The 21,322-nt window shown below is 45.1% G+C and overlaps 1 protein-coding gene across 5 annotated transcripts in view; it reads left to right on the top strand.

Annotated features, from left to right (window-relative positions):
• The first annotated feature begins 10,719 nt into the window (after positions 1–10,719).
• cpne5b (copine Vb) overlaps positions 10,720–21,322 on the top strand; it is a 97,106-nt gene continuing 86,503 nt past the window's right edge. Inside the window, exon 1 of one of the 5 annotated variants that reach the window (XM_067234197.1) lies at positions 10,720–10,844. In XM_067234197.1, the coding sequence (XP_067090298.1) occupies positions 10,735–10,844 (110 nt within the window). In that variant the 5' untranslated portion in view covers positions 10,720–10,734. The remainder of the gene's footprint in view (positions 10,845–21,322) is intronic. The other 4 variants (XM_067235015.1, XM_067232687.1, XM_067229823.1 and 1 more) reach the window with 4 other exon arrangements.

Here is a 21,322-nt window from a genome sequence, read left to right as displayed (position 1 = left end):
GGGCTACCCACACACACACCCCTACCCAGATTACTGTGCACACACACCTCTCCAGTTCACTGCACATACACACATAACCACCAACCTTCAAGAGCTCCACAGGGGTTAAAGTACCAGATCGTTATCTCTCTGTCTTCCACACAAAGCCTGAGACTTTCATGCAGATCACCATGAGAGCTCTCTGCTCTCTGGCCCTGTGTGCTGGCCTCTCAGTAGCGCTCCTGTCTGAAGGTTAGCCACGCTGGTGGACAGCCCAGCGCTCCCAGGCTCACTGTGCTGCACTGCTCTGGAGGCTCCAGGCTGGATTTGTCTAATTGGAGCTCTCAGCTCGGCAGTCAGCTTATTTAGGCTGGTGTTGGGGAACTGGGTCAGAGAGAAGAGAGAGAAGAACATCTTTCTTTCTGTATTGAGATCCTTTCTTCTTTTGTTGAGTCGAAACTACTGCAACTGTCTTGCTACTTTGTGTGTGTATGTGTGTGCACGTGCTTTCCTCATGCCTGTCAGGCCTTGGCACGCCTTTGCATCCTAGATTTACCATCTGCTTAATGGAACATTTTTATCACCCTCAATCAGAGCCTCCTCAGGCGAACACACACAGATAGCAAACGTTTTATTTAAACTTGTAACTCGTAACCAGTAATGATAAGAACATTACTAAGCTTATCACCATGCTCCTGTTTTACCGCCTGATGCAGATGTACAACAAGAAAAGCAATGCCATCTTGATGCGTATGTATCAAACATGCCTCCTGCCACCACACACCCTCCCCCCTTTACAGTTATTCCATTGTAAATTGAGTGTGCTTTACCCTGCTTAAGATGAGAAATAATCGTGTACTGTGCAATAGAACCTTGGATCAGAGCAAGATATCAGTGGCTTGAAAAACACAGAACAGAGATTCCTGATTGTTCTGATCCCACATCAAATCCCCTCCCATTTTCTAGTATTTTTCTTATATTTGTTAAGATGTGAGAACATTGATTTTATGATCTGGTTTCTCACAAGACTCCGATGCTGCTAGCTGATATCAAAACCTACTGGAGGGTTTTTGTTCCTTTATTGAAGGATATGGGAAATACGATAAAGCAATCCTGGTATTTTTTTGTCTATAAATCTAGAAGCGGGATCGTGATAGAATAATAAAATGGCAACCCAGTATAGATCCCTTCATGTACCAAATGCCTTGACTTTTCAAAAGCCATTTTTAAAGAGACCGTAGTCTCAGACTCTGGTCAAAGATGGAGGATTTTTGGGCCTTTCTTCTGTCTCCTGCTATTAGCCTTATTCTGTCCGAGTTCCTTTCATAACATTCCTCTTCATAATGGTCATCTCAACCTGCAGAGATATTTGGTGTGGAGCCCATGTTGGCCGATAGAAGGATATCCTGGCATAGCTGATGATAAGCGTACAAAGCTAAAGTCTCTGGTGCTAAACCTGGTAACCTACATGAACACCTCGTTTGACCTCCTGTCCTGGTCAACTGAAACACTGTGTTTCCCACGCACCTGTGTCATGGCTGCGGACTACTCCAGTCCTGGGAGACTAAATACCTTTAGTGATGTGATTTCATCGGTCAGTGAAATTGATTATTTATACTGCTTGAAAAAGAGCCTTCACTAATCTGTAGTTCTGAAGCCTAATATCAGGCATTGATGATCCAAAAACTACAGTTCAATTCACGCACGCATTCAGGCCACGCACCTCTGTAACGAGTCACGAGGTGCACTTCTACTGAGACTTGAACATTTTGGAAGAGAAACTTCTCAGATTCTCAGAAACGTCATTCTCTGGTCTAGTGGGTTGTTCTCCTGTTTCACACCCAGAGCTAGTTTGCTAAGAGCTAGTTTGCTAAGAGCTAGTTTGCTAAGAGCTAGTTTGCTAGGAGCTAGTTTGCTAGGAGCTAGTTTGCTAGGAGCTAGTTTGCTAAGTCGCTAGCTCTGCTTCTTGTCTTGTGTTGCGTTCACTGTGTTCTGCTCTCAAGGCTAAACCTGTCTCTTCTAGCTGCTTTCACTGTTTCTATCTCTCCTCTCTTTATGTAGTTGCTAGAGAACGCTTGGTAGTGCTGTAGCTTTAAGGTGCCTCGCATGCATGTACATAGGCTGTGGGACTGCATGATGAGGACTGGGCCAAAACTGTCAATCATTAAGTTTGAAGTTGAACCTTTTGAAAGCTAAGGATGGTCTACTTATTATCAATGTTATAATTTAGTTGTAAAAGTTGAAGATTCAGTGATTACTGAACAGTATCATGAAAAAAAGAGAGATCAGAATGTCTCAAGAAGCCAACTGGAGTTCCGCTCATGTTTGACAGTCTGGCTGGCGTGCCCATCGTTTAGGAGGTCTAATCGTTAAACCTTGTCCCTCGATTTCTGTGACTTGATAATTTGTATATATGTGTAGGACTGTATATGCTGTTTTTATTTATTATTATTTTTTATGTTTGAATGCTTGGTTATCTTTTGCCCCATAACTCCCTGGAGACCCTGAGCAGTTCCTGTACCTGTGAGGGAGCCGGTCATGCAGACATACTGGTCTGTGTGTGCTTACCTCTGAAACAGGGACTTGGGTCTAATGTGATGGTGCTAGTGAGTGATATGTCCTCGCTCTCGTCTTGCTGTTTATCAGTCCCTTTACCCACCTACAAGGGGCAGTATCCGGTCACTGCACTATGCCTAATAAGCACATTAAGCCTACCGTTACAGCAAAGCTAACAGGCTAACTTCAGCCCCTGTAAGTGCATGATACTTAATACCAGTTCAAGCATGTTCCTCTCCTTCAGGCTAACAGCCTGGAGAGGGATGAGTTCTCCGCCTTCAGCCCCCACTGCCTCCACACACAAGCAGACAGGATGGTGGATGTTAATTACTGTTTGTCTATGCTTCCGTTGTTATTCAGTAATCAGACTGTAGCGCCTTAGTTGGTAGATGCTTGTCATGTTTTCTCTATTTACACATTTTCTCGACTGGTTCTAATTCTATGGCTGAAAAAACATTCTGAGCTTACCTCTCAGCTGCTGTGGAATGCGAGCTTCTGGAGGGTACATCCTCTCTATCAGAGAGACCAGGCCTGCCCAGGGGGCACAGTCACCAGGGAGGCTTTATATGAGGCATTGTGAGGTCATGTGTGGTGGAGAATCTGAACTTTGACCCTCCCGCAAGAGGGAAGGTAATTACAGGATTCAAAGGTCAAACATGCTCCTCCCTCTGATCAATGTAAATATGTAGAATTTATTTTCTTTTTCTTACAATGTGCATGTGACCAAACCATGTAAAATACCATGACTGTAAATACTGTAAGTACAATTGTATTTAATGAAGCATCAACGTTCTTTCATGCAAATAAAAACAAGTCAAAGTCAAAACATGACAAAAGTAATTGGTCTTTTTTCTTTGATCTGAAACCTGCGCCGCGCTAAACTTCCCAGACAACCTTAAGTGAACCTGTCATAGTTTGACAGGCCCCATTTTCCTCCAATGCTTTTTTGCTGTCAGTGTTTGCTGTGGCGTAGGGATATGAGGACACAGCAGCTGTGAGGGGCCAATCCACCTCCAGCCTCACTACTAACTAATGGCCCTGTCCTCTAATCCAAATAGATTGCTTTCACTTTTCTCTCAGTTTACTTCAACTTGTTCAAAATGCCAGCATTCCTCCTGTCCTCAGAGAGAAAGATTCACCTGATGTGTACGGAAGGGGTGAGTGTTCTGGACGATAGACCCTGTATGTCAGGGGGTGGGTGTGGGAGGTGGGGGGAGGGGTGGGAGGTGGGGGGGATGGGTGTGTGGGGGGGATGGGTGTGTGGGGGTGGGGGGGGTGTGGGAGGTGGGGGGAGGGGTGGGAGGTGGGGGGGAGTGGTGTGGGGGGGAGGATGGGTGTGTGGGGGGGAGTGGTGTGGGGGGGAGGATGGGTGTGTGGGGGGGAGGTGGGGGAGGGGTGGGGGGATGGGTGTGTGGGGGGGATGGGTGTGTGGGGGGGGAGGGGTGGGGTGGGAGGTGGGGGGGGGGGTTGAGCATTTTAACGGCAGTAAACATGTTCGTTCAGGGACCCCGACACCGCCAGCTCTGCCGTGAGGGTGGCTGTGGTGTTGCACCCACACCTCATACATCTGTGGTGTTGCACCCACACCTCATACATCTGTGGTGTTGCACCCACACCTCATACATCTGTGGTGTTGCACCCACACCTCATACATCTTTGTTTCCTTTGCAGATCAGGATATTACCTGGTGTGGGGGTGCGGTTTGTCAGGGACTCGGCAGAAATCGTAGTCGTAGTAATGTACGATGGTTATTAAAAACCTGGAGGGTTAGGGTTGGGGTTCGGTACGTTTTCAAATGCCAATCCTTTAACAATAAGTGCTCAAACATACAACCAAACACATTCCCGTCCCGCATTCTTGGACTACATAAACAAGACCATAAACATTCTAAATGCTCTTTAACTCATTCTCGCAAACTTGGAGTGTAAAACCAAACTACATGTGCACACACACACACTATTCTCTTTATCGCTCCTCTCAGACACACACACACACCCTCCCTCACTGCCACCCTTAGTTTGGGTACCAGTGTGCTCTACATCTGCTCTGTTCATCAATATTTAAACTCAGCAATAGAATTTTTATGTTGCACTCTGTTTAATTTCATAATGACAATGGTGAATTTGGTCTCATTTAATTACCCATCAGCCTCTGCTTGCAGTCCCTCATGCCTTCCTCCCAGCACTGTGTAACACCAATTAGCATTCTTAGATACCAGTATCACCGTGGTAAATGCTGCATAAATACATAATCAATTTATTTCCTTAAAAATTATTTTGCTTTTGTTCAAAATAATTCAAAAAATATTTTGAATCTTCTCCTCTTAACTGCACATCATTTTCCTGAGCTTTTTAGTTTTTTTGTTTCAGTTTTGCAAACAAGTTTGAACTCCTCTATTACCCGTTAAAGTGTTGTGGCTCTGCTGCTGGCAGTGGGCTTCAGCAGGATGTTTTACCACTGAAAAGGCCTGCTCACTTCTGCTGAAGCTGGCATTGTGGGGTGTCTCTCTGGCTGTATGTAGAGGACCTCATAAACAGGAAGTGGAAGTGTCTTCAGTCTTGAGTGCTTTTTCAGATGATTTCCCCTGGTCTGACTCCCTGGGAGCTGGTGTTAACTTAATAAGGAGATAAGGGGTGAGAGTGCTGCCTGTATCACAGGAAGGACAGACAGAGATGGAGGCTAGGAAGTGAGGATAGAGGGCTGTGAAGGATATACGAGGGTAAAGGAAGATGGATAAATAGAGGATAAAAAGGAGAGGAAGAGAACAACAGTAAGCAATTCAGATGTGAAGATGTGACAGATTGATGGATGGTTCGACAGTTGACCTCTGGGAGTGTTTTACAGAGTTAATTTGGGAGACAGAAGTGAGGGAGTTCTCCATCTCCAGACTGACATGTCAGCTACTGGCTCTAGTGACTGGAGAGGATCAGTCCCGCCTTGCCGTCACAGAGATGGAGGGAGAGGGGACAGAAAAGGAAGGATGAGAGAAGGGAGAGGAGAAGTGAGGGGAAGATGGACAGGAGATGTTGGAAGGTCAGCGAATGCACAGCCGTGAAAAGCAGAGGAAGAAACAGAATATTAAAGAGTCTGAGACTAGACTGAGTTCTAAGAAATGTAATACCGTCCAACGTTTAAATAAAACAATTCAAATATTCCCCAGATTCTTCAACATATTTATAGATGTACTGACAGTCTCCATGGATACAAACAAAGCAGGGTCTCATCAGTGGAATGAGTGTGAAGTTTACTGCTTTCTCTGTTTTTGCATTACCTGTTCCCACACACACACACCACAATCACATGCAAAGATGGACACACATATTGTGTTTAAGATCACGCATAGCAAACTGATACACACTTCTAAACATTGAATGGAAGTTACATTTAAGACAAGGACAATTATATAAGACCAGACACATTTAAAGACACATAAGAGCGTCTGCTAAATGACTAAATGTAAATCCAGTCAGGGGCATTCTTCTCCCATTCAAAACAACTATAATTGAGCTGGCTGTATGAAAAATATGAATACAACTCTACCTTAAAATGTGGAGTATATTATAGATAAAGCCTGTGATTTCAGTTTGCCCTCCATGTGTTTATGTATGTGCAGTCCATGTCTACCATCATCCAAACTTCTCCTTTTTTAGTTGGTCTTTTTCTTCTTCTTCTCCACGTCTCCAGGCTCCATGCCAGCTGTTGGGTCCGGCTCCTCTGTTTCCTTCCAGGGCAGGAAGTGGTAGGACACCAGGGCGGTGAGGAGGTACAGGAGCATGCCGGTGTAGCGGCCCACCACCAGGCAGAGCGGCTGTGCCAGCACAAACAAGCAGAACACGCTGATGGAGGCTCGCTCGTCCAGCTCCACGCGGTCCTCCTGGCTGCCTCTCAGCACCCCGAAGAAGTACACCAGCGCCACCGCAGGGTAGAAGGCCAGTTCAAACATGGTTCCAGATCCACACTCACACAAGGGCTAGAACATATGGCTGTGCGCAAAAATTTAAACACTTGTTTGTACAGCACACCACAAATGTCAACTTTTGTCCAGTGGATTTCTTTCAGGCCGGAATCTTGTTTCTTTGATTGTGGAGATTTTCATCAGAAATGGACGCACGTATTTGTCTTGCAGGTTTGCAAACACTCTTGTGCTGTGGAGATAAACTGTGATGCGAAGGTGTATCCTGCAGAGAGAACCTTGGACCCTGTGAAACATTAGTAGTCTTTGGCGCCATAAAAAAAAGGATGGACTTTAACCTGCCTCACAAGCACAGCGTCTTAATACTACAGTATGCACTATTCTCAGTACTAACCTTGCTTACCATCCAATCTTAACTTAGAATAGAAAGAATTAGAGGCCCTCTTTTAGTATGTTTGAGCAAGAAAATACTGTATTCTGTATTAAGATAACAATTTCCCATGCAGGACAATGAGGGTGTTGCAGCGGCAGAGATCAAGTAAGAATGAAAGTAAAAATACAATCGACAAATAATAAACACATACAGTAATATAAACAATGTGGAACATGTAAACAATGACAGATTTTCTATAAACAAGGTGCACCTGAAATCGATAAAACAAGCGTCCTAGTAGTACATGTTGTACCTCAAAACCTACTGAATGGTCTAAGTTTCATGTTTTTTGGGGCTGCAATGCAAGACAGTGTCCTGATCCCCAGTAGCAGTTGGTACAACTGTAGGCACTACAGGTACTGCAGATACTGAAGGTACTGTAGGTACTGCAGGTACTGTAGACACTAAAGGTACTGCAGGCACTACAGGTACTGCAGGTACTGTAGGTACCTGTACCCTGGGCTACACGTCTCTCTCAGGCCTGGGCTACACGTCTCTCTCTCAGCCCTGGGCTACACGTCTCTCTCTCAGCCCTGGGCTACACGTCTCTCTCAGGCCTGGGCTACACGTCTCTCTCAGCCCTGGGCTACACGTCTCTCTCTCAGCCCTGGGCTACACGTCTCTCTCAGGCCTGGGCTACACGTCTCTCTCAGCCCTGGGCTACACGTCTCTCTCTCAGCCCTGGGCTACACGTCTCTCTCTCAGCCCTGGGCTACACGTCTCTCTCAGCCCTGGGCTACACGTCTCTCTCAGGCCTGGGCTACACGTCTCTCTCAGCCCTGGGCTACACGTCTCTCTCAGGCCTGGGCTACACGTCTCTCTCAGCCCTGGGCTACACGTCTCTCTCTCAGCCCTGGGCTACACGTCTCTCTCTCAGCCCTGGGCTACACGTCTCTCTCAGCCCTGGGCTACACGTCTCTCTCAGGCCTGGGCTACACGTCTCTCTCAGGCCTGGGCTACACGTCTCTCTCTCAGCCCTGGGCTACACGTCTCTCTCAGGCCTGGGCTACACGTCTCTCTCAGGCCTGGGCTACACGTCTCTCTCAGCCCTGGGCTACACGTCTCTCTCTCAGCCCTGGGCTACACGTCTTTCTCAGCCCTGGGCTACACGTCTCTCTCAGCCCTGGGCTACACGTCTCTCTTTCAGCCCCTTTTAGAAACTCTCTCTCTCAGCAAAACCAACACACTCATGACGGTATATGATTCACATATCAGTTCAATGGTCACAATTAATTGGACATCCTGAGGGAATGAAGTGACAACAAGAGATCTTCTAGATCATTTGAATGGTAATGTTCAGTAAATTAGTGCGCACCGACACAGGAGATGATAAAAATACCAGCGTTTTTCCTGACCTTTGCCACCACTACTCGACTCCCTGAATCCGGACCTCGTTGTCTGTGTCCCTGAGGGTCTGTTTTGCTTAATTGCTCAACAACACAGCGTTATTTTCAGGCGGCATGACGCAAGTGAACAGAAATGTGGCAATTAGAGTGCAGGAAGAAGAGCAAAAGAATGGAAGTAACGACAGAGGAGGGGGCAGTTTCCTGCCCGCTCTGTCATTAGTTGGGGGTGGGAGGGGGACAAACTGATCGACCACCTGCTGGGCCACTGTGCTTTGTGAGGAACACAGAGCCCCATACGAGTTTATAGTTTATATATTTCATTTATAGTTTTGGAACTTTTTTAAGTAAATTTGCAACAACAAAAAAAAATTGAAAAGTGAAAACAAGTATTTTTGAAAGGTGAAAAACAATGAAAGGTTTAAAAAATATATTTTTTAAAGGTGTAATACACAAAAAAGGTCTAAAAAATATTTTTTATAAATTGCGTCCTATGTGTCCTTGTCCTGACAAAAAGTTTTGAAAGGTTGAAAAAATATTTTCGATTTGTTTTTATTTTTTATTGTTTTGCATCATTGATGAGTAATTGATTATGATAAAAGATTGATGATGACTCATCAATGAAGAAAAAATATTTTTGAAAAAATATTGGAAATATATTTTCAACCTTTCGAATCTTGTTTTCCAAAAATTGTTTTGTCCAAAATATTTGTGAAAAATGTTTTGGAAAAAATATTTGTGAAAATATAGAAATTCTACTGTACTCTATTGTGCTCTGTTCTGCTTTACTCAACTCTGTTTTAAGCTTCTCTGTTCTCCTCTCACCTTTCCTCCTCTCTCCTTTCACTGTGTGTGTGGATTTATTTTTTTTGAAAAAAATACTTTGAATGGAACAAATATTTTACATTTACATTTAGTCATTTAGCAGACGCTCTTATCCAGAGCAACTTACAGTAAGTACAGGGACATTCCCCCCAGGTAAGTAGGGTGAAATGCCTTGCCCAAGGACACAACGTCATTTTTCACGGCCGGGAATCGAACAGGCAACCGGGGATTGGGCCCCGGGGATTGATTCGTGGATTAAGCCCCGAATCTTTAAGGTAAAAATTACGAAAAGGTATTTCGTAATTTTCGGCAAATATAACAATATGAGTCCAACGTAATGTTTATATTACATAAAGCTCAAAACACAATTTTGCACTCAAATTAATGCAAAAAAAGCGCTCTCGCATGTGGAAGTTCTGATCTAAACTCACATCAAACCTTGGTCCTAGGTTGGGGCTAAACCTCTAATGTTTACAACGTTTGGCTCCGCCACCGCATACTTATTAAAAATATACCTTCCTATCTGCTACAACTACGGGTGAAACTTCACTGACGATCTGACGGTGTGTGTGTGTTATGAGGAGGATAGGGGAGTTGTAAAGTAATCTACATGGAGAACTTGGTACTGATAAATACCAGCGACATATAGCTGTTTGTTTGCATAAATGGCAGGATCACTGTTTGCATGCAAATCAAACACCATAGTCTCATGGTTGCATGCAAGGTGCCCCAGTCTTCGCAGATCTTCATATCCACAATGTCTTCAGGGGTGTGGCTGGATGTGCCGCTAGCTGGGGTTGAGCGAGCGGTGCCGAGATGCTGCGGCGGGTGCAAACACAGTCGCTCCAATGCCAGTTGACAGCTAAATACATTACATGTTTCTACCGACCAGTGGATTGACTATTGAAAGACAGCAACAGCTTAAATAGCCTACATGGCCGATAGATAATTTACTTTTATTATCAGTAGTTCATGCTGTAGCCTATATTGGCTAGTGCTTTTGGGGATAAGGCGCAGTCCTACCCGCCCTTCTATCAAAACTGATGTTTAGTCACGCATACCATGACGCATCTTGACCAACTCTGATCAAATGCTTATCTGCGCGTGTCAACTCCAAGCGGTATGGTTGTAGACTAGAAAACCCTAGCACGAGAAGGGGGGTTAACATTCGCATGTAATGTGTGTGGGAGTGGGTGGAGAGCCTTGACAGCCCTTTTCTCTCCATACGCTTCGCTCTGCGCACAAAGGCGGTGTCGTTCCTGCAAGCTGCTGCTGCTACCACTGGAAGGAACCGATATTGATCAGTTGATAACGGGTCACTGTTCTGAAGTGATCGGCGGTTTTGTGTGAGCTCAGGTTCCGTTCTAGCCGGCAGGTTCAGGTGGGCGCGCCTGTCCGATTTCACACGCTAGCCTACTCTACGTACAGTTCGCCAAGTGCGCTTCTTCAATTTGAAGACGCGATAGTCGGGTCGTCTTGAATTCCTTTACTGTTTTTTTCTCCCCTTTCTTTCTTTCTTTCTCTCTTCCACCAACGTTTTTGAGGTGGCTGGGTCTCCCGGTTGGACCGGGGGCCGAAAGATCTCTGATCTGGTCTCGCGAGTCACCGGGGACACCACGCGCTCGACAGGGGCCAGGCTGTGCGAGTCACGGATCAGTCCAGAGCCTCCACGCGCGCTCGCCCTCATGGAGGGGGACGTTATGGACAAGCTGGAGGACATGGCCTCTGTGTACGAGTTCGACCCCATCACGGGGAATATCCCCGCCACCAAGGTGGAGATCACCGTCTCGTGCAGGTGAGTGTTACGAAGACAGTGGAGGCACTCATGCTGATCCCGTAAACTATTCTCAGAAAAGTACAAAAGTTTTCAAACCTGTTAGCCTAATTTAGAAGTGATCTTGTTATGTATCGAGCTGTGGTCAATTCATCCAAGAGGCATGGTGTTTGCTTTCGCCACAGTTGTAATTTTCGAAAAGCAAAAAAACATTTATGGCATGAAACTACTTTTAACTTCTGCGCGATTCTCACAATAGTATATGTTTTACGAGGTAAAAGTGTAATCATTTGAGATTTAGTTCGGATGCAGGCACTGCCCTAACAGTTGCATATAGCTGCAAGTGTAACACTTGTCATGACAATGTCGATAGTTATAAATATTTTCATGGCACCACCATTATACGCGAAAGGCGTATAACTTTGGTTGTCACTTATTAATGCGCATAAGTAGCCTAATCTATTGTTTGTATTTCACGCGCTCTAAAATAAAAATGTAGGTATCCATACCTCCAATTTGGTCATGAAAAAGAATGTCAACGGTTTAACAGACGGTCCGTCGCAGAACAGGGGGCGTGCGCTGGGGTGCACCCGCAGTGCGGGAGAGCAGGGGTGTGTAAGAGAGGAGCAGGGGTGTGTGAGAGAGGAGCAGGGGTGTGTGAGAGAGGAGAAGGGGTGTGTGAGAGAGGAGAAGGGGTGTGTGAGAGAGGAGCAGGGGTGTGTAAGAGAGGAGCAGGGGTGTGTGAGAGAGGAGCAGGGGTGTGTGAGAGAGGAGCAGGGGTGTGTGAGAGAGGAGCAGGGGTGTGTGAGAGAGGAGCAGGGGTGTGTGAGAGAGGAGCAGGGCAGGCTCTGTGTATGGTCAGGGCAGGTGGTCAGGGCAGGTGGTCAGGGCAGGCTCTGTGTATGGTCAGGGCAGGTGGTCAGGGCAGGTGGTCAGGGCAGGCCCTGTGTATGGTCAGGGCAGGTGGTCAGGGCAGGTGGTCAGGGCAGGCCCTGTGTATGGTCTTACACGTGCAAATGTCTTAGCTTTGCTCTAGTCATGGACATGTCTTTTAAAAGTGATGAAAAGAGTACATGTTAGTTATAAAAATGTTACATAATTTGCACAGCCATGTCCCTGGATTATATCCGAGCGCCATTCATCATGATTGCAACAACATCTCGTTTTTAGTCAGCACTAAAATGCACACACACAAAAAACGTACTCAAAGGCTTATGAGGATTTTTTCAATTTCTGTCTATTGAGGGACGTTTAGTAGTGAAGGCCAGATTCTTCAGCTACTCTCTCCTCGTTTCTGATGGTGAACTCTGCCTTGCAAGCCTGCACAATTTATTTTGCGTTTCAACAAGCCAGGTTTTGCATTATTGAACACTATGCCAAAATTGTTATTTTTAAAAGGATGGGAGTGCTTTGATTCGGTATACGGTCGCTATTTCTTCCTTTGTTCTGTGCCCTCACAAGAGTATTCACTTGTGCGGCTATAATTTTTTTTTCTATGCAGGGTTAGGATAGTATGATTTCAGTTAAATAAAATATAATTTGTAGTCACTCTGCTTGAATGACATTTAATTTGGAACTACTTAGCTTGTAAGTTTTCAGAACAAGAAATATTTAGAGGGAGTCTAACATCCTTAAGTTCAGTGAAGGTGGATTTATTTAGTCTATGGTGATGGTTAAAGACGCCTCCTAACCTTATTGTGTACTCTGTATAGAACCTACTCTCTAAGTGTATACTCTGTCTGTAGAACCTACCCTCAAAGTGTGTACTCTGTGTATAGAACCTACTCTCTAAGTGTGTACTCTGTCTGTAGAACCTACCCTCAAAGTGTGTACTCTGTGTATAGAACCTACCCTCAAAGTGTGTACTCTGTCTGTAGAACCTACCCTCAAAGTGTGTACTCTGTGTGTAGAGCATCGAAGTGTGTCTTTGTGTGAAAGCATTGTCATTGTTTGCGTTTTGAATGCAAGATGTGTGAAGTTAGTGTGCTGGTGTGGGTGGCAGATCATCATATAGAGTTTGTATCATTTGTTTATGTCAAAAACCTTTTTATTTCAGCCATTGTAGGTGTCACACACCTCTTTTAATGCTCTTTGTGGGACTCCATTGCTCATTTTGGTTTGTGAATACATTGTCCCACAGCTGGCAGAGCAGAAATATTAATACATTGTCCCACAGCTGGCAGAGCAGAAATATTAATACATTGTCCCACAGCTGGCAGAGCAGTAATATTAATACATTGTCCCAAAGCTTGCAGAGCAGTAATATGATTTTTATGGTACCAGTGTCTTTGGCTCCCTTTCCTCTCTTTCTCTCAAGCACTCACACACACACACACACACACTCACACATACACACACACACGCACACGCACACATGCACGCACACACACACACACACACACACACACACACACACACACACGCACACACGCACACACGCACACACTCACACACACACACACACACACACACACACACTCAAGCTCTGCTTCCGCACGTGTGCCCACTCATGCACACACAGTAGTAACAGCCATTCACCCCAGCCTAACACAGCATATGTGAGGCATAAGGGGCTTTGCTACCAGTGACAGCAAGGTTAGCAGGGTTAGCATGGTTAGCAGGGTTAGCATGGTTAGCAGGGTTAGCATGGTTAGCAGGGTTAGCATGGTTAGCATGGTTAGCATGGTTAGCATGGTTAGCATGGTTAGCAGGGTTAGCATGGTTAGAAGGGTTAGTATGGTTAGCAGGGTTAGCAGTTATGAATCGAAACATTTCAGAAGCTCAGACAGGGTTAGGGTTAGTAGGGTTAAGGTTAGGGTTAGTAGGGTTAAGGGTTAATAGGGTTGGGGTTGGGGTTAGTAGGGCTGTACACGCCAACTCCTGTAGTTAGTTACTGTACATGGAGAGAGAAAGAATGAACCAGAGGAAGAGAGAGATGAGAAGGATGAGATTTCCTGGGCTCATTTCATCCTTGCACATCGATACAGCTCTTTGATTTAATTCCCAAGCTAAACGCCTGCTACTCTTACATTAGCATACAGATTTATGCACGGCATATGAGAAGCAGTGCTTCTATCAGATGGCTCCACAGATCTAGGCCAGATTAGAATCAAGTCTCAGCCTTGTCTGAATCAAGTCTCAGCCCTGTCAGAGAGTTAGTTTAGGCTCTCTCTCTCTTCACGCACGCACGCATGCGCACACACATACGCATGCGCACACACATACGCATGTACACATACGCACATACACACATACGCACACATGCACACACATCAATACACATGCACTCATACACACATAGATTTGCACACATATATATGAATATGTAAACTGAAAACCTCCAATGGGACGTAACTCTAACATCCACTAAACGTCCCCGTTCCACGTCCAACTTGAACTTAATTACATATTAATATATAATACCCTAAAAATGATTGATTTGTATGAGCGAACACCAAACAAATCTGCATGTGAAAATGTCAAAACGCGTCAAGAGACTTTGATCTACTCTTTCTCTTGCAATGTCGGTATCCGATGCAATATTGTGATTCTCCCTCCCTCCCTCCCTCCCTCCCTCCCTCCCTCCCTCCCTCCCTCCCTCCCTCCCTCCCTCCCTCCCTCCCTCCCTCCCTCCCTCCCTCCCTCCCTCCCTCCCTCCCTCCCTCCCTCCCTCCCTCCCTCTCCTTCGCTCCTTCGCTCCTTCGCTTTCTGAGTAGGGATGCATCTGGACCTGTCACGGGGGTAATTATAGTCATTTGGCAGCGATTACTGCTTCCTTCATTAAAGCTACTGTCTGAGGAGACGGGGAATCATGACCTGAGAGCAGCTGAGACAAGGGAGGGAGGAGGGAGGGAGGGAGGGAGGGAGAGGGAGGGGGGATGGGGGAGGGAGGGAGGGAGGAGGGAGGGAGAGGGGTAGGAGGGAGGGGGGGAGGAGGGAGGGAGAGGGGGAGGAGGGAGTGGGGCAGGAGGGAGGAGAGAGAGAGAGGGAGGGAGGGGGAGGAGGGAGGAGGGAGGGAGGGAGCAGAAGAGAGGAATGGAAGTGGAGAATGGGGGAAATAAGAAGGAGGGGGAGAGGGGAAGAGAAAACAGCAACAAAGTGTTAAGATCGTGAGATGGATTTGATTAGAAGTACATAAGGGCTGGCCGAGGGGCTGTTTAAGAACCAAAAAAAATCTTAATAAAATCTAAGGAGGGAGGTTAAATTGGATAAATATTGCATGACATTAGCCATCCTACTGGAGGACTGAGGAGGCTGGGATGACGCTGTTGACAGAAACTGTGTATCTTTTCAATGAAAACCCAATAACTCTAATGTGTAGAATGTCACGTAGTCTCTCTCTCTGGCCAGCTAGTGAAGATTAACAGCTTTGTATATCAGAACATGAAAAACAAATACCCTTTGGGTGAGTGGTATTCTTAAATAGGCTGCTTTCCATCAGTGAAACAAGAACAAAATAACCATTTAAAAGTGGTGATATATCTTTAGACCTTCTTTGTCAATAAGTATTTTCATTTTAGCTTGCTTGAAAATGTCCAGAATAAAGAATGGTCTCTTCATCTCAGCCTCAATAAGATTTTCCTTAATTTGGCAATTATATTATTGCCAATCTCATAGGACAGAAAGTAAGTGCCACATGATCCTACTTAACCTTGTCACTGTTGTAATTACAGTAGGATTACAGGTAGGATTTACTCTGTATCATGTCAAATGGAACTGATACACACAGGCGATAGGAGGCCCTAAACCTAACTGAGTCCCTGAAGGAAACTCAGAACTCAGATAGTCCTGTTCAGAGTGCAGCATGTCGTTCTGGTGTGGAAACAGATGGACAGATGATTCATTATGAAGAGTAGCTGTTCAGAAACGAGCCATCACAGGAGAGACAAACAGAGATTGAGATTTAAACATAGTGTATCTCTGTCAGATCTGAATCAACAGTATCTCTGTCAGATCTGAATCAACAGTCACGATTGATCCACTGATTCAACTGCAGCAGTTTGTTAGATGAATCAAGTGCACCAGAGTATTATGTATATACTGTATGTAGTATATGCATGTATATACTGTATGTAGTATATGCATGTATATACTGTATGTAGTATATGCATGTATATACTGTATGTAGTATATGCATGAGGTGTATACATGACTGTATGAGGTGGCAGCCTGACTGTATCTAGGGGGTGTTAGGGTTTGTATAATATAAGGTAATATATAACCCTTCAACTCTACTTGAAGCATATTTCTTTCTAGTTCACGGACAGCTAAACCATCAAGACAGACATGTTTTAGCTAGTCTGTTTCTTTGGCTGTTAGACTGCTTGAGATAGCCGGGTGGACAGCTGTCTGGGGTGTGCGGTGTTGGTATGTGGGGACACGTATCAAAGATGCCTTCTGTTGTATGGTGTCAGAGGACCATATGATGATAGATAACACTGATGAATGAAGATATAAAAAACGATCAGTGGCCCATCTCTACCAACACAGAGACTGTCTGTGTGTGTGTGCATGTGCGTGTTTGTGTGTGTAGGAAGGAGCAGTTTGTTTGTATTTCCTTTTCTCAGTTTGTAGCTGCATGTGTGTATTCTCTGTTCTCGTGTGTGTGCATGCGTGCCTCGCTTGTCTGTGTAGGCTGTTTATGTCATTTCTCATTCTCATTGTTGAAACATCTTATAAACAGAGTGCATACATTATGTATTCAACGCAAAGAGATAAAATAGTTTTCAAAATTGAATATATATGATTGAATGTGAGAATGTGAAAAGTCTCTTGTTTTACCCTATTGCTGTGAAAGTACCAAGTCAATGAAGTCAGTTGCCAAATACAAGTTCAAGACTAAATCAAAGTATTTAGATCTGTAAGGTGCAGGTGTCTGATACCCTCAAGCTGAGCATCTCAGAGGACTGGACAAAGAATACAGGAATGAAGGGCAGTTAAATAGTATCACAATATGGGAGGTTTCACTCTCACTAGATACATCAGGGGGTGACAACATAGCCATTGCAAGCACAGACAGAAGACGCTGCATTCATGGTGCTGGATAGCTGGTGTTTAGTCTTTAGATAGGGCTCCTAGAAATGGCCTTGACGTTTCTCCTATCTTCCTCGTTCAAAGTTGCATAGCATTATACTCTTTGGTAACATTGTGACCACTGACCTACAATCTAGTGTCACAGTCATTTCCTAGTCGCATCTTTAAAAAAATAACTCATGGCTATGCAGGCGTAAGCAAGCTTTAGCGAACAGCATAATGAAAGTTTATCAATGCTACAAGCAGCATCATTCATAGATAGGAATATTTCTCATGAGCTACTATAGCAGGGTATAGATCAAACATTGTTTATTATATTCAAAACACTCAAAACAGTATAAGAGTAAGAAAGTAATCATTAGTTGTAATCTTTAATTATTGTTAATTGATCAATGGTTAATGACAGACCTCTTCAAATGTAACAATGACACAAACACAATGTTAACTATATTTAAAACTTGGCCACGTCACACCAAAACAATCTAGATGGATAAATAGCTCAAAATCTAAAATACATATTTTTCATTTACCCAATGAAAAATATGTATTTTAGATTTTGAGGTGAATTGTCCCTTTTAATAACTGGGCAGCTATTTTCACTGTTTCCTTTGTATCACATTGGTGTGCTGCAGTGCTGCATTCCTGCAGCGCTGCAGGAATGTCTTGTGTTCATGTGTTGGCTGGCACGTTATAGTGGTGGAGTAACTGCTCAGGAGCCTGTCAGAAACAAGCCTTGATTCTCTCAGTCTGGTGATAGACAATATATACTGTAGGAGTGGACACTTGATTCAAATAAAAAAACAAGATGGAAAAACAGAGATTTTATCTAACTTGTCTGGAGTCATTTTTCTCAATCCTAGATCATTGTACACTGGATACCCTAAAAACCCAATCACTTCATAATTGTCCTCCAAGTTGTCCTTTAGTACTAGAAACAAGGGAGTGTGATAGCTTGAATAAGCTCTTAGCAAGCCCCTTCTCAAACCACAGTCCCCAGCTAATCAGCTCATCCCAATTCGTCTTCCATTTCAGCTGTAATGAAACTCTTCATTTACAGATCTCGGAAACCCTCTTATCCTCTAGTGCCCACTCAATCCGCAGTAGAACATACCGCAAGAGATCTCTTAAAGAAGATCATTTGCTGATGAGCGAGACATTTCATGACCTTACAAGCGCTCTATTGGTGGTGAGCAAAGTGCCTGCTCTCTCTGTGAGCGTTAACAAGGGTCTGTGGCCCTGGAGGCCCCGGGGAGGCACAGCCTGAGATGGGGACAGTTTGATGTCTGCTGGTACTAAAGCAGAGCTGTGAGTCTTTGGTGTATGGTGACTTTAGGGGGCAGAATGTGTGTGTGTGAGGTGCAGTGAGGAGGGTGGTTGGTCTCCTCATCAAGGCTGGACACACAATGTTCTGACCGGGGTCAGACACAGAGACAGGCTGACAGACAGACGGGCTGACAGACAGACGGGCTGATAGACAGACAGGCTGACAGACAGACGGGCTGACAGACAGACGGGCTGATAGACAGACGGGCTGACAGACAGACGGGCTGATAGACAGACGGGTGGACAGACAGACGGGCAGTCAGACGGGCGGACAGACGGACGGGCGGACAGGCTGACAGACAGACAGGCTGACAGACAGACAGGCTGACGGACGGGCGGACGGACAGGCTGACAGACAGACAGGCTGACAGACAGACAGGCTGACAGACAGACAGGCTGACGGACAGACAGACAGGCTGACGGACAGGCTGACAGACAGACAGGCTGACGGACAGGCTGACAGACAGACAGGCTGACGGACAGGCTGACGGACAGACAGACAGGCTGACGGACAGGCTGCCGGACAGACAGGCTGACAGACAGACAGGCTGACGGACGGGCGGACGGACAGGCTGACAGACAGACAGGTTGACGGACAGACAGGCTGACAGACAGACAGGCTGACGGACAGACAGACAGGCTGACGGACAGGCTGACAGACAGACAGGCTGACAGACAGGCTGACGGACAGACAGACAGGCTGACGGACAGACAGACAGGCTGACAGACAGACAGACAGTCAGGCAGATAGGCTGACAGACAGGCTGGAAGACTGACGGACAGACAGACAGGCTGACAGGCTGACGGACAGACAGGCTTGGAGAGTGGCAAGATAGACACACCTGCAATAAAGAAGAGAGAATTTAGAGTTGTAAATCATTGGAAACAGAAATGATTGGATTTATAGAAAAAAAGATAGAAAGAAGAAACAACTGCTGTCTCTGACAGCCTGTCTGGCGACATGGGGCATCTCTAACCCTCTCTGTGGAGTGGAAATAAGAGTTACTGCTGATCAGTGTTGTAACAGTATTCAGAGTCTAGAGTAAATATATACAAAATTGCGTTTGAGAACCTTCAGAGCAAGGTTGTCTACTCACTTACCTGCATTAGACCATAAAGATTCTCGGAGGTCACACAATTAGCTTAGCTCTATTGGCTAGCTACTCGCTAACACTATTAGCGTAATTAGCTCGTAAACAGACAGGTCCTTGAAAACTTGTTGAGCTGTCTGAGTCACAGCCATCAGAGTGGATAGCATCTGTCTAGGCCATGTGCTAGCTTGTAATGGGAGCCTAATGTCCTTCTGATAAGGGCTGAGTCACATCTGATAGCTCTTCTACCTGGGACTTCTGTCTCTTTCACAGATAACTCCTGAGGAGCTAACAGGGGCATTTTTATATAATAATCCCTCTGCAGTCCATATCATTCAGATAACACATGGACAAAACTGAAGAAAGGCTAACACAAGGAAGGCTAAGATGCTACAAATCTTTGTGATTTGTAATGCTTAGGGACAAAAACATAAAAAGGACTCTATAACCATGCCGCAAAAACTAAAACAGTTATCTCTTTTGAGGTTTACATGCTTCAGCTTGATGGTTAAATGAGGAAGGGAACTGTACATGATTTAACTCTGGGTACATCACAATAGCTATAAAACCGTATTCATACTGAGGAGAAAGAATTGGATTTGTGTTGAGTGACATTTCACCAGCCAGGTGTATAAGAAATGGTGCAAATTAGTCTGGTAAAATGTTCCATGAGGTAATGCCCGAACAAGAATAGGTGAGTACCTAGAGTTATGTCCTCTTGCAGAGAAATTGTAATTGGCCTTGAAGTTGTGAGAATGTGTGGGAGTCTGCTCTAATTCCACCCAACCGTGAGAAGGCATGCTCTATCTAGGCCAGTCTCCCAGGCTGGCTTTCACACCTTGGAGATGTCTGGTGGTGTGCCCGCGGGGCTGCTGGAACTCTGGCAGGCTGGCGCAGTTCCACCCTGTGTGCCAACTGTGGAGAGGGTGTTTATTAGTGGAGGTAGCGAGTCCACCGTGGGAAGTCAAGTGTGAGATGTGAGTCTGAATGTGTGGGCGACAGCCTGCTGGAAATGACACAGCTATACCTTACCTCCAGGGGGTGTGTGGTATTTTCCTGAAAAGTTATCTGAATTTAGGGAGACATTTTTAAAGAGGGTGTTTATTGGCGATCAAGCAAGAAATGTATGTAGAAGGGGAGGGAGGGAAGGACAGCATGAGAGAAAAGAGGTAGTGTGTAACTTTGATCTAAACCCTAAAGTCGAGATCTGCTGGAACTCATATAGGCAACCCACTTGAAGTGGCAGAAAATCAGACAGCGCTGCAGGCAGTACACACACACGCGCACACACAAAACCTCTTAAATTTGTAACCACACCTCACTAAAATATTCAAACGATGTGTATGACATCGGGTTTTGCCAAACCTCTGTTAGCTAGCAACAGATAGTTGAATCTGTGCTGTTCTGCCTTGTTCCCTCCCCAGCCCAGATCTAATAGCTGTTTTAGACCTGTAAGGGGAGGATCTATCATGAACAGTAGAGTTTAGTGTAGTTTCATGTATAGTTGTTACCAAGATGGGATTTTTCTGGGTGTCTAAGTAGGAGACACACCAACACAGGACAGAAGAGGCTGATGGTGTCGACACTGCTTTTATAGAAGAGGGAAACGTTTGGGAATGGAGTTGCGTCAGATAACACGTAGCTTCAAGTCTCACCAACCCACTCAGAAGTATTGCAAGCCAAGAGGCTAAGTTTAGGAAAATGGCGGCCGCAACATTTCTGCTTTAGAGAAAAGCCCAACAAATTAATCAGACAAAATATTATTATGAGCAAACATATCCACAGTACAGTACTATCCTCATACTTAATTTGACCCATTTCTCTCTTCCTTAATATCCTAAACTCTGTCGAGATATTTTGGAATTTGAGAAATCCAACTATATATGATCTAGCACTGTGTAACATTGTGTACATATACAATCGCTCTAAGCACACTGTGCTCTAACACTGGATGGCTGCAACTCAATATGTGCAACCTTCCCTAACTGTCCCCTGTTCCCCTCTGTCTGCCTTCTTGGAGAGCCATCATGTCTGCAATCCCATCAGGGTCTC

The sequence above is a fragment of the Osmerus mordax genome, chromosome 1 (genome assembly GCF_038355195.1).
Source record: "Osmerus mordax isolate fOsmMor3 chromosome 1, fOsmMor3.pri, whole genome shotgun sequence".
Classification (NCBI taxonomy): Eukaryota; Metazoa; Chordata; class Actinopteri; order Osmeriformes; family Osmeridae; genus Osmerus; species Osmerus mordax.
The sequence above is the reverse complement of the archived record's forward strand: the minus strand, read 5'-3'. Positions and strand labels throughout refer to the sequence as shown.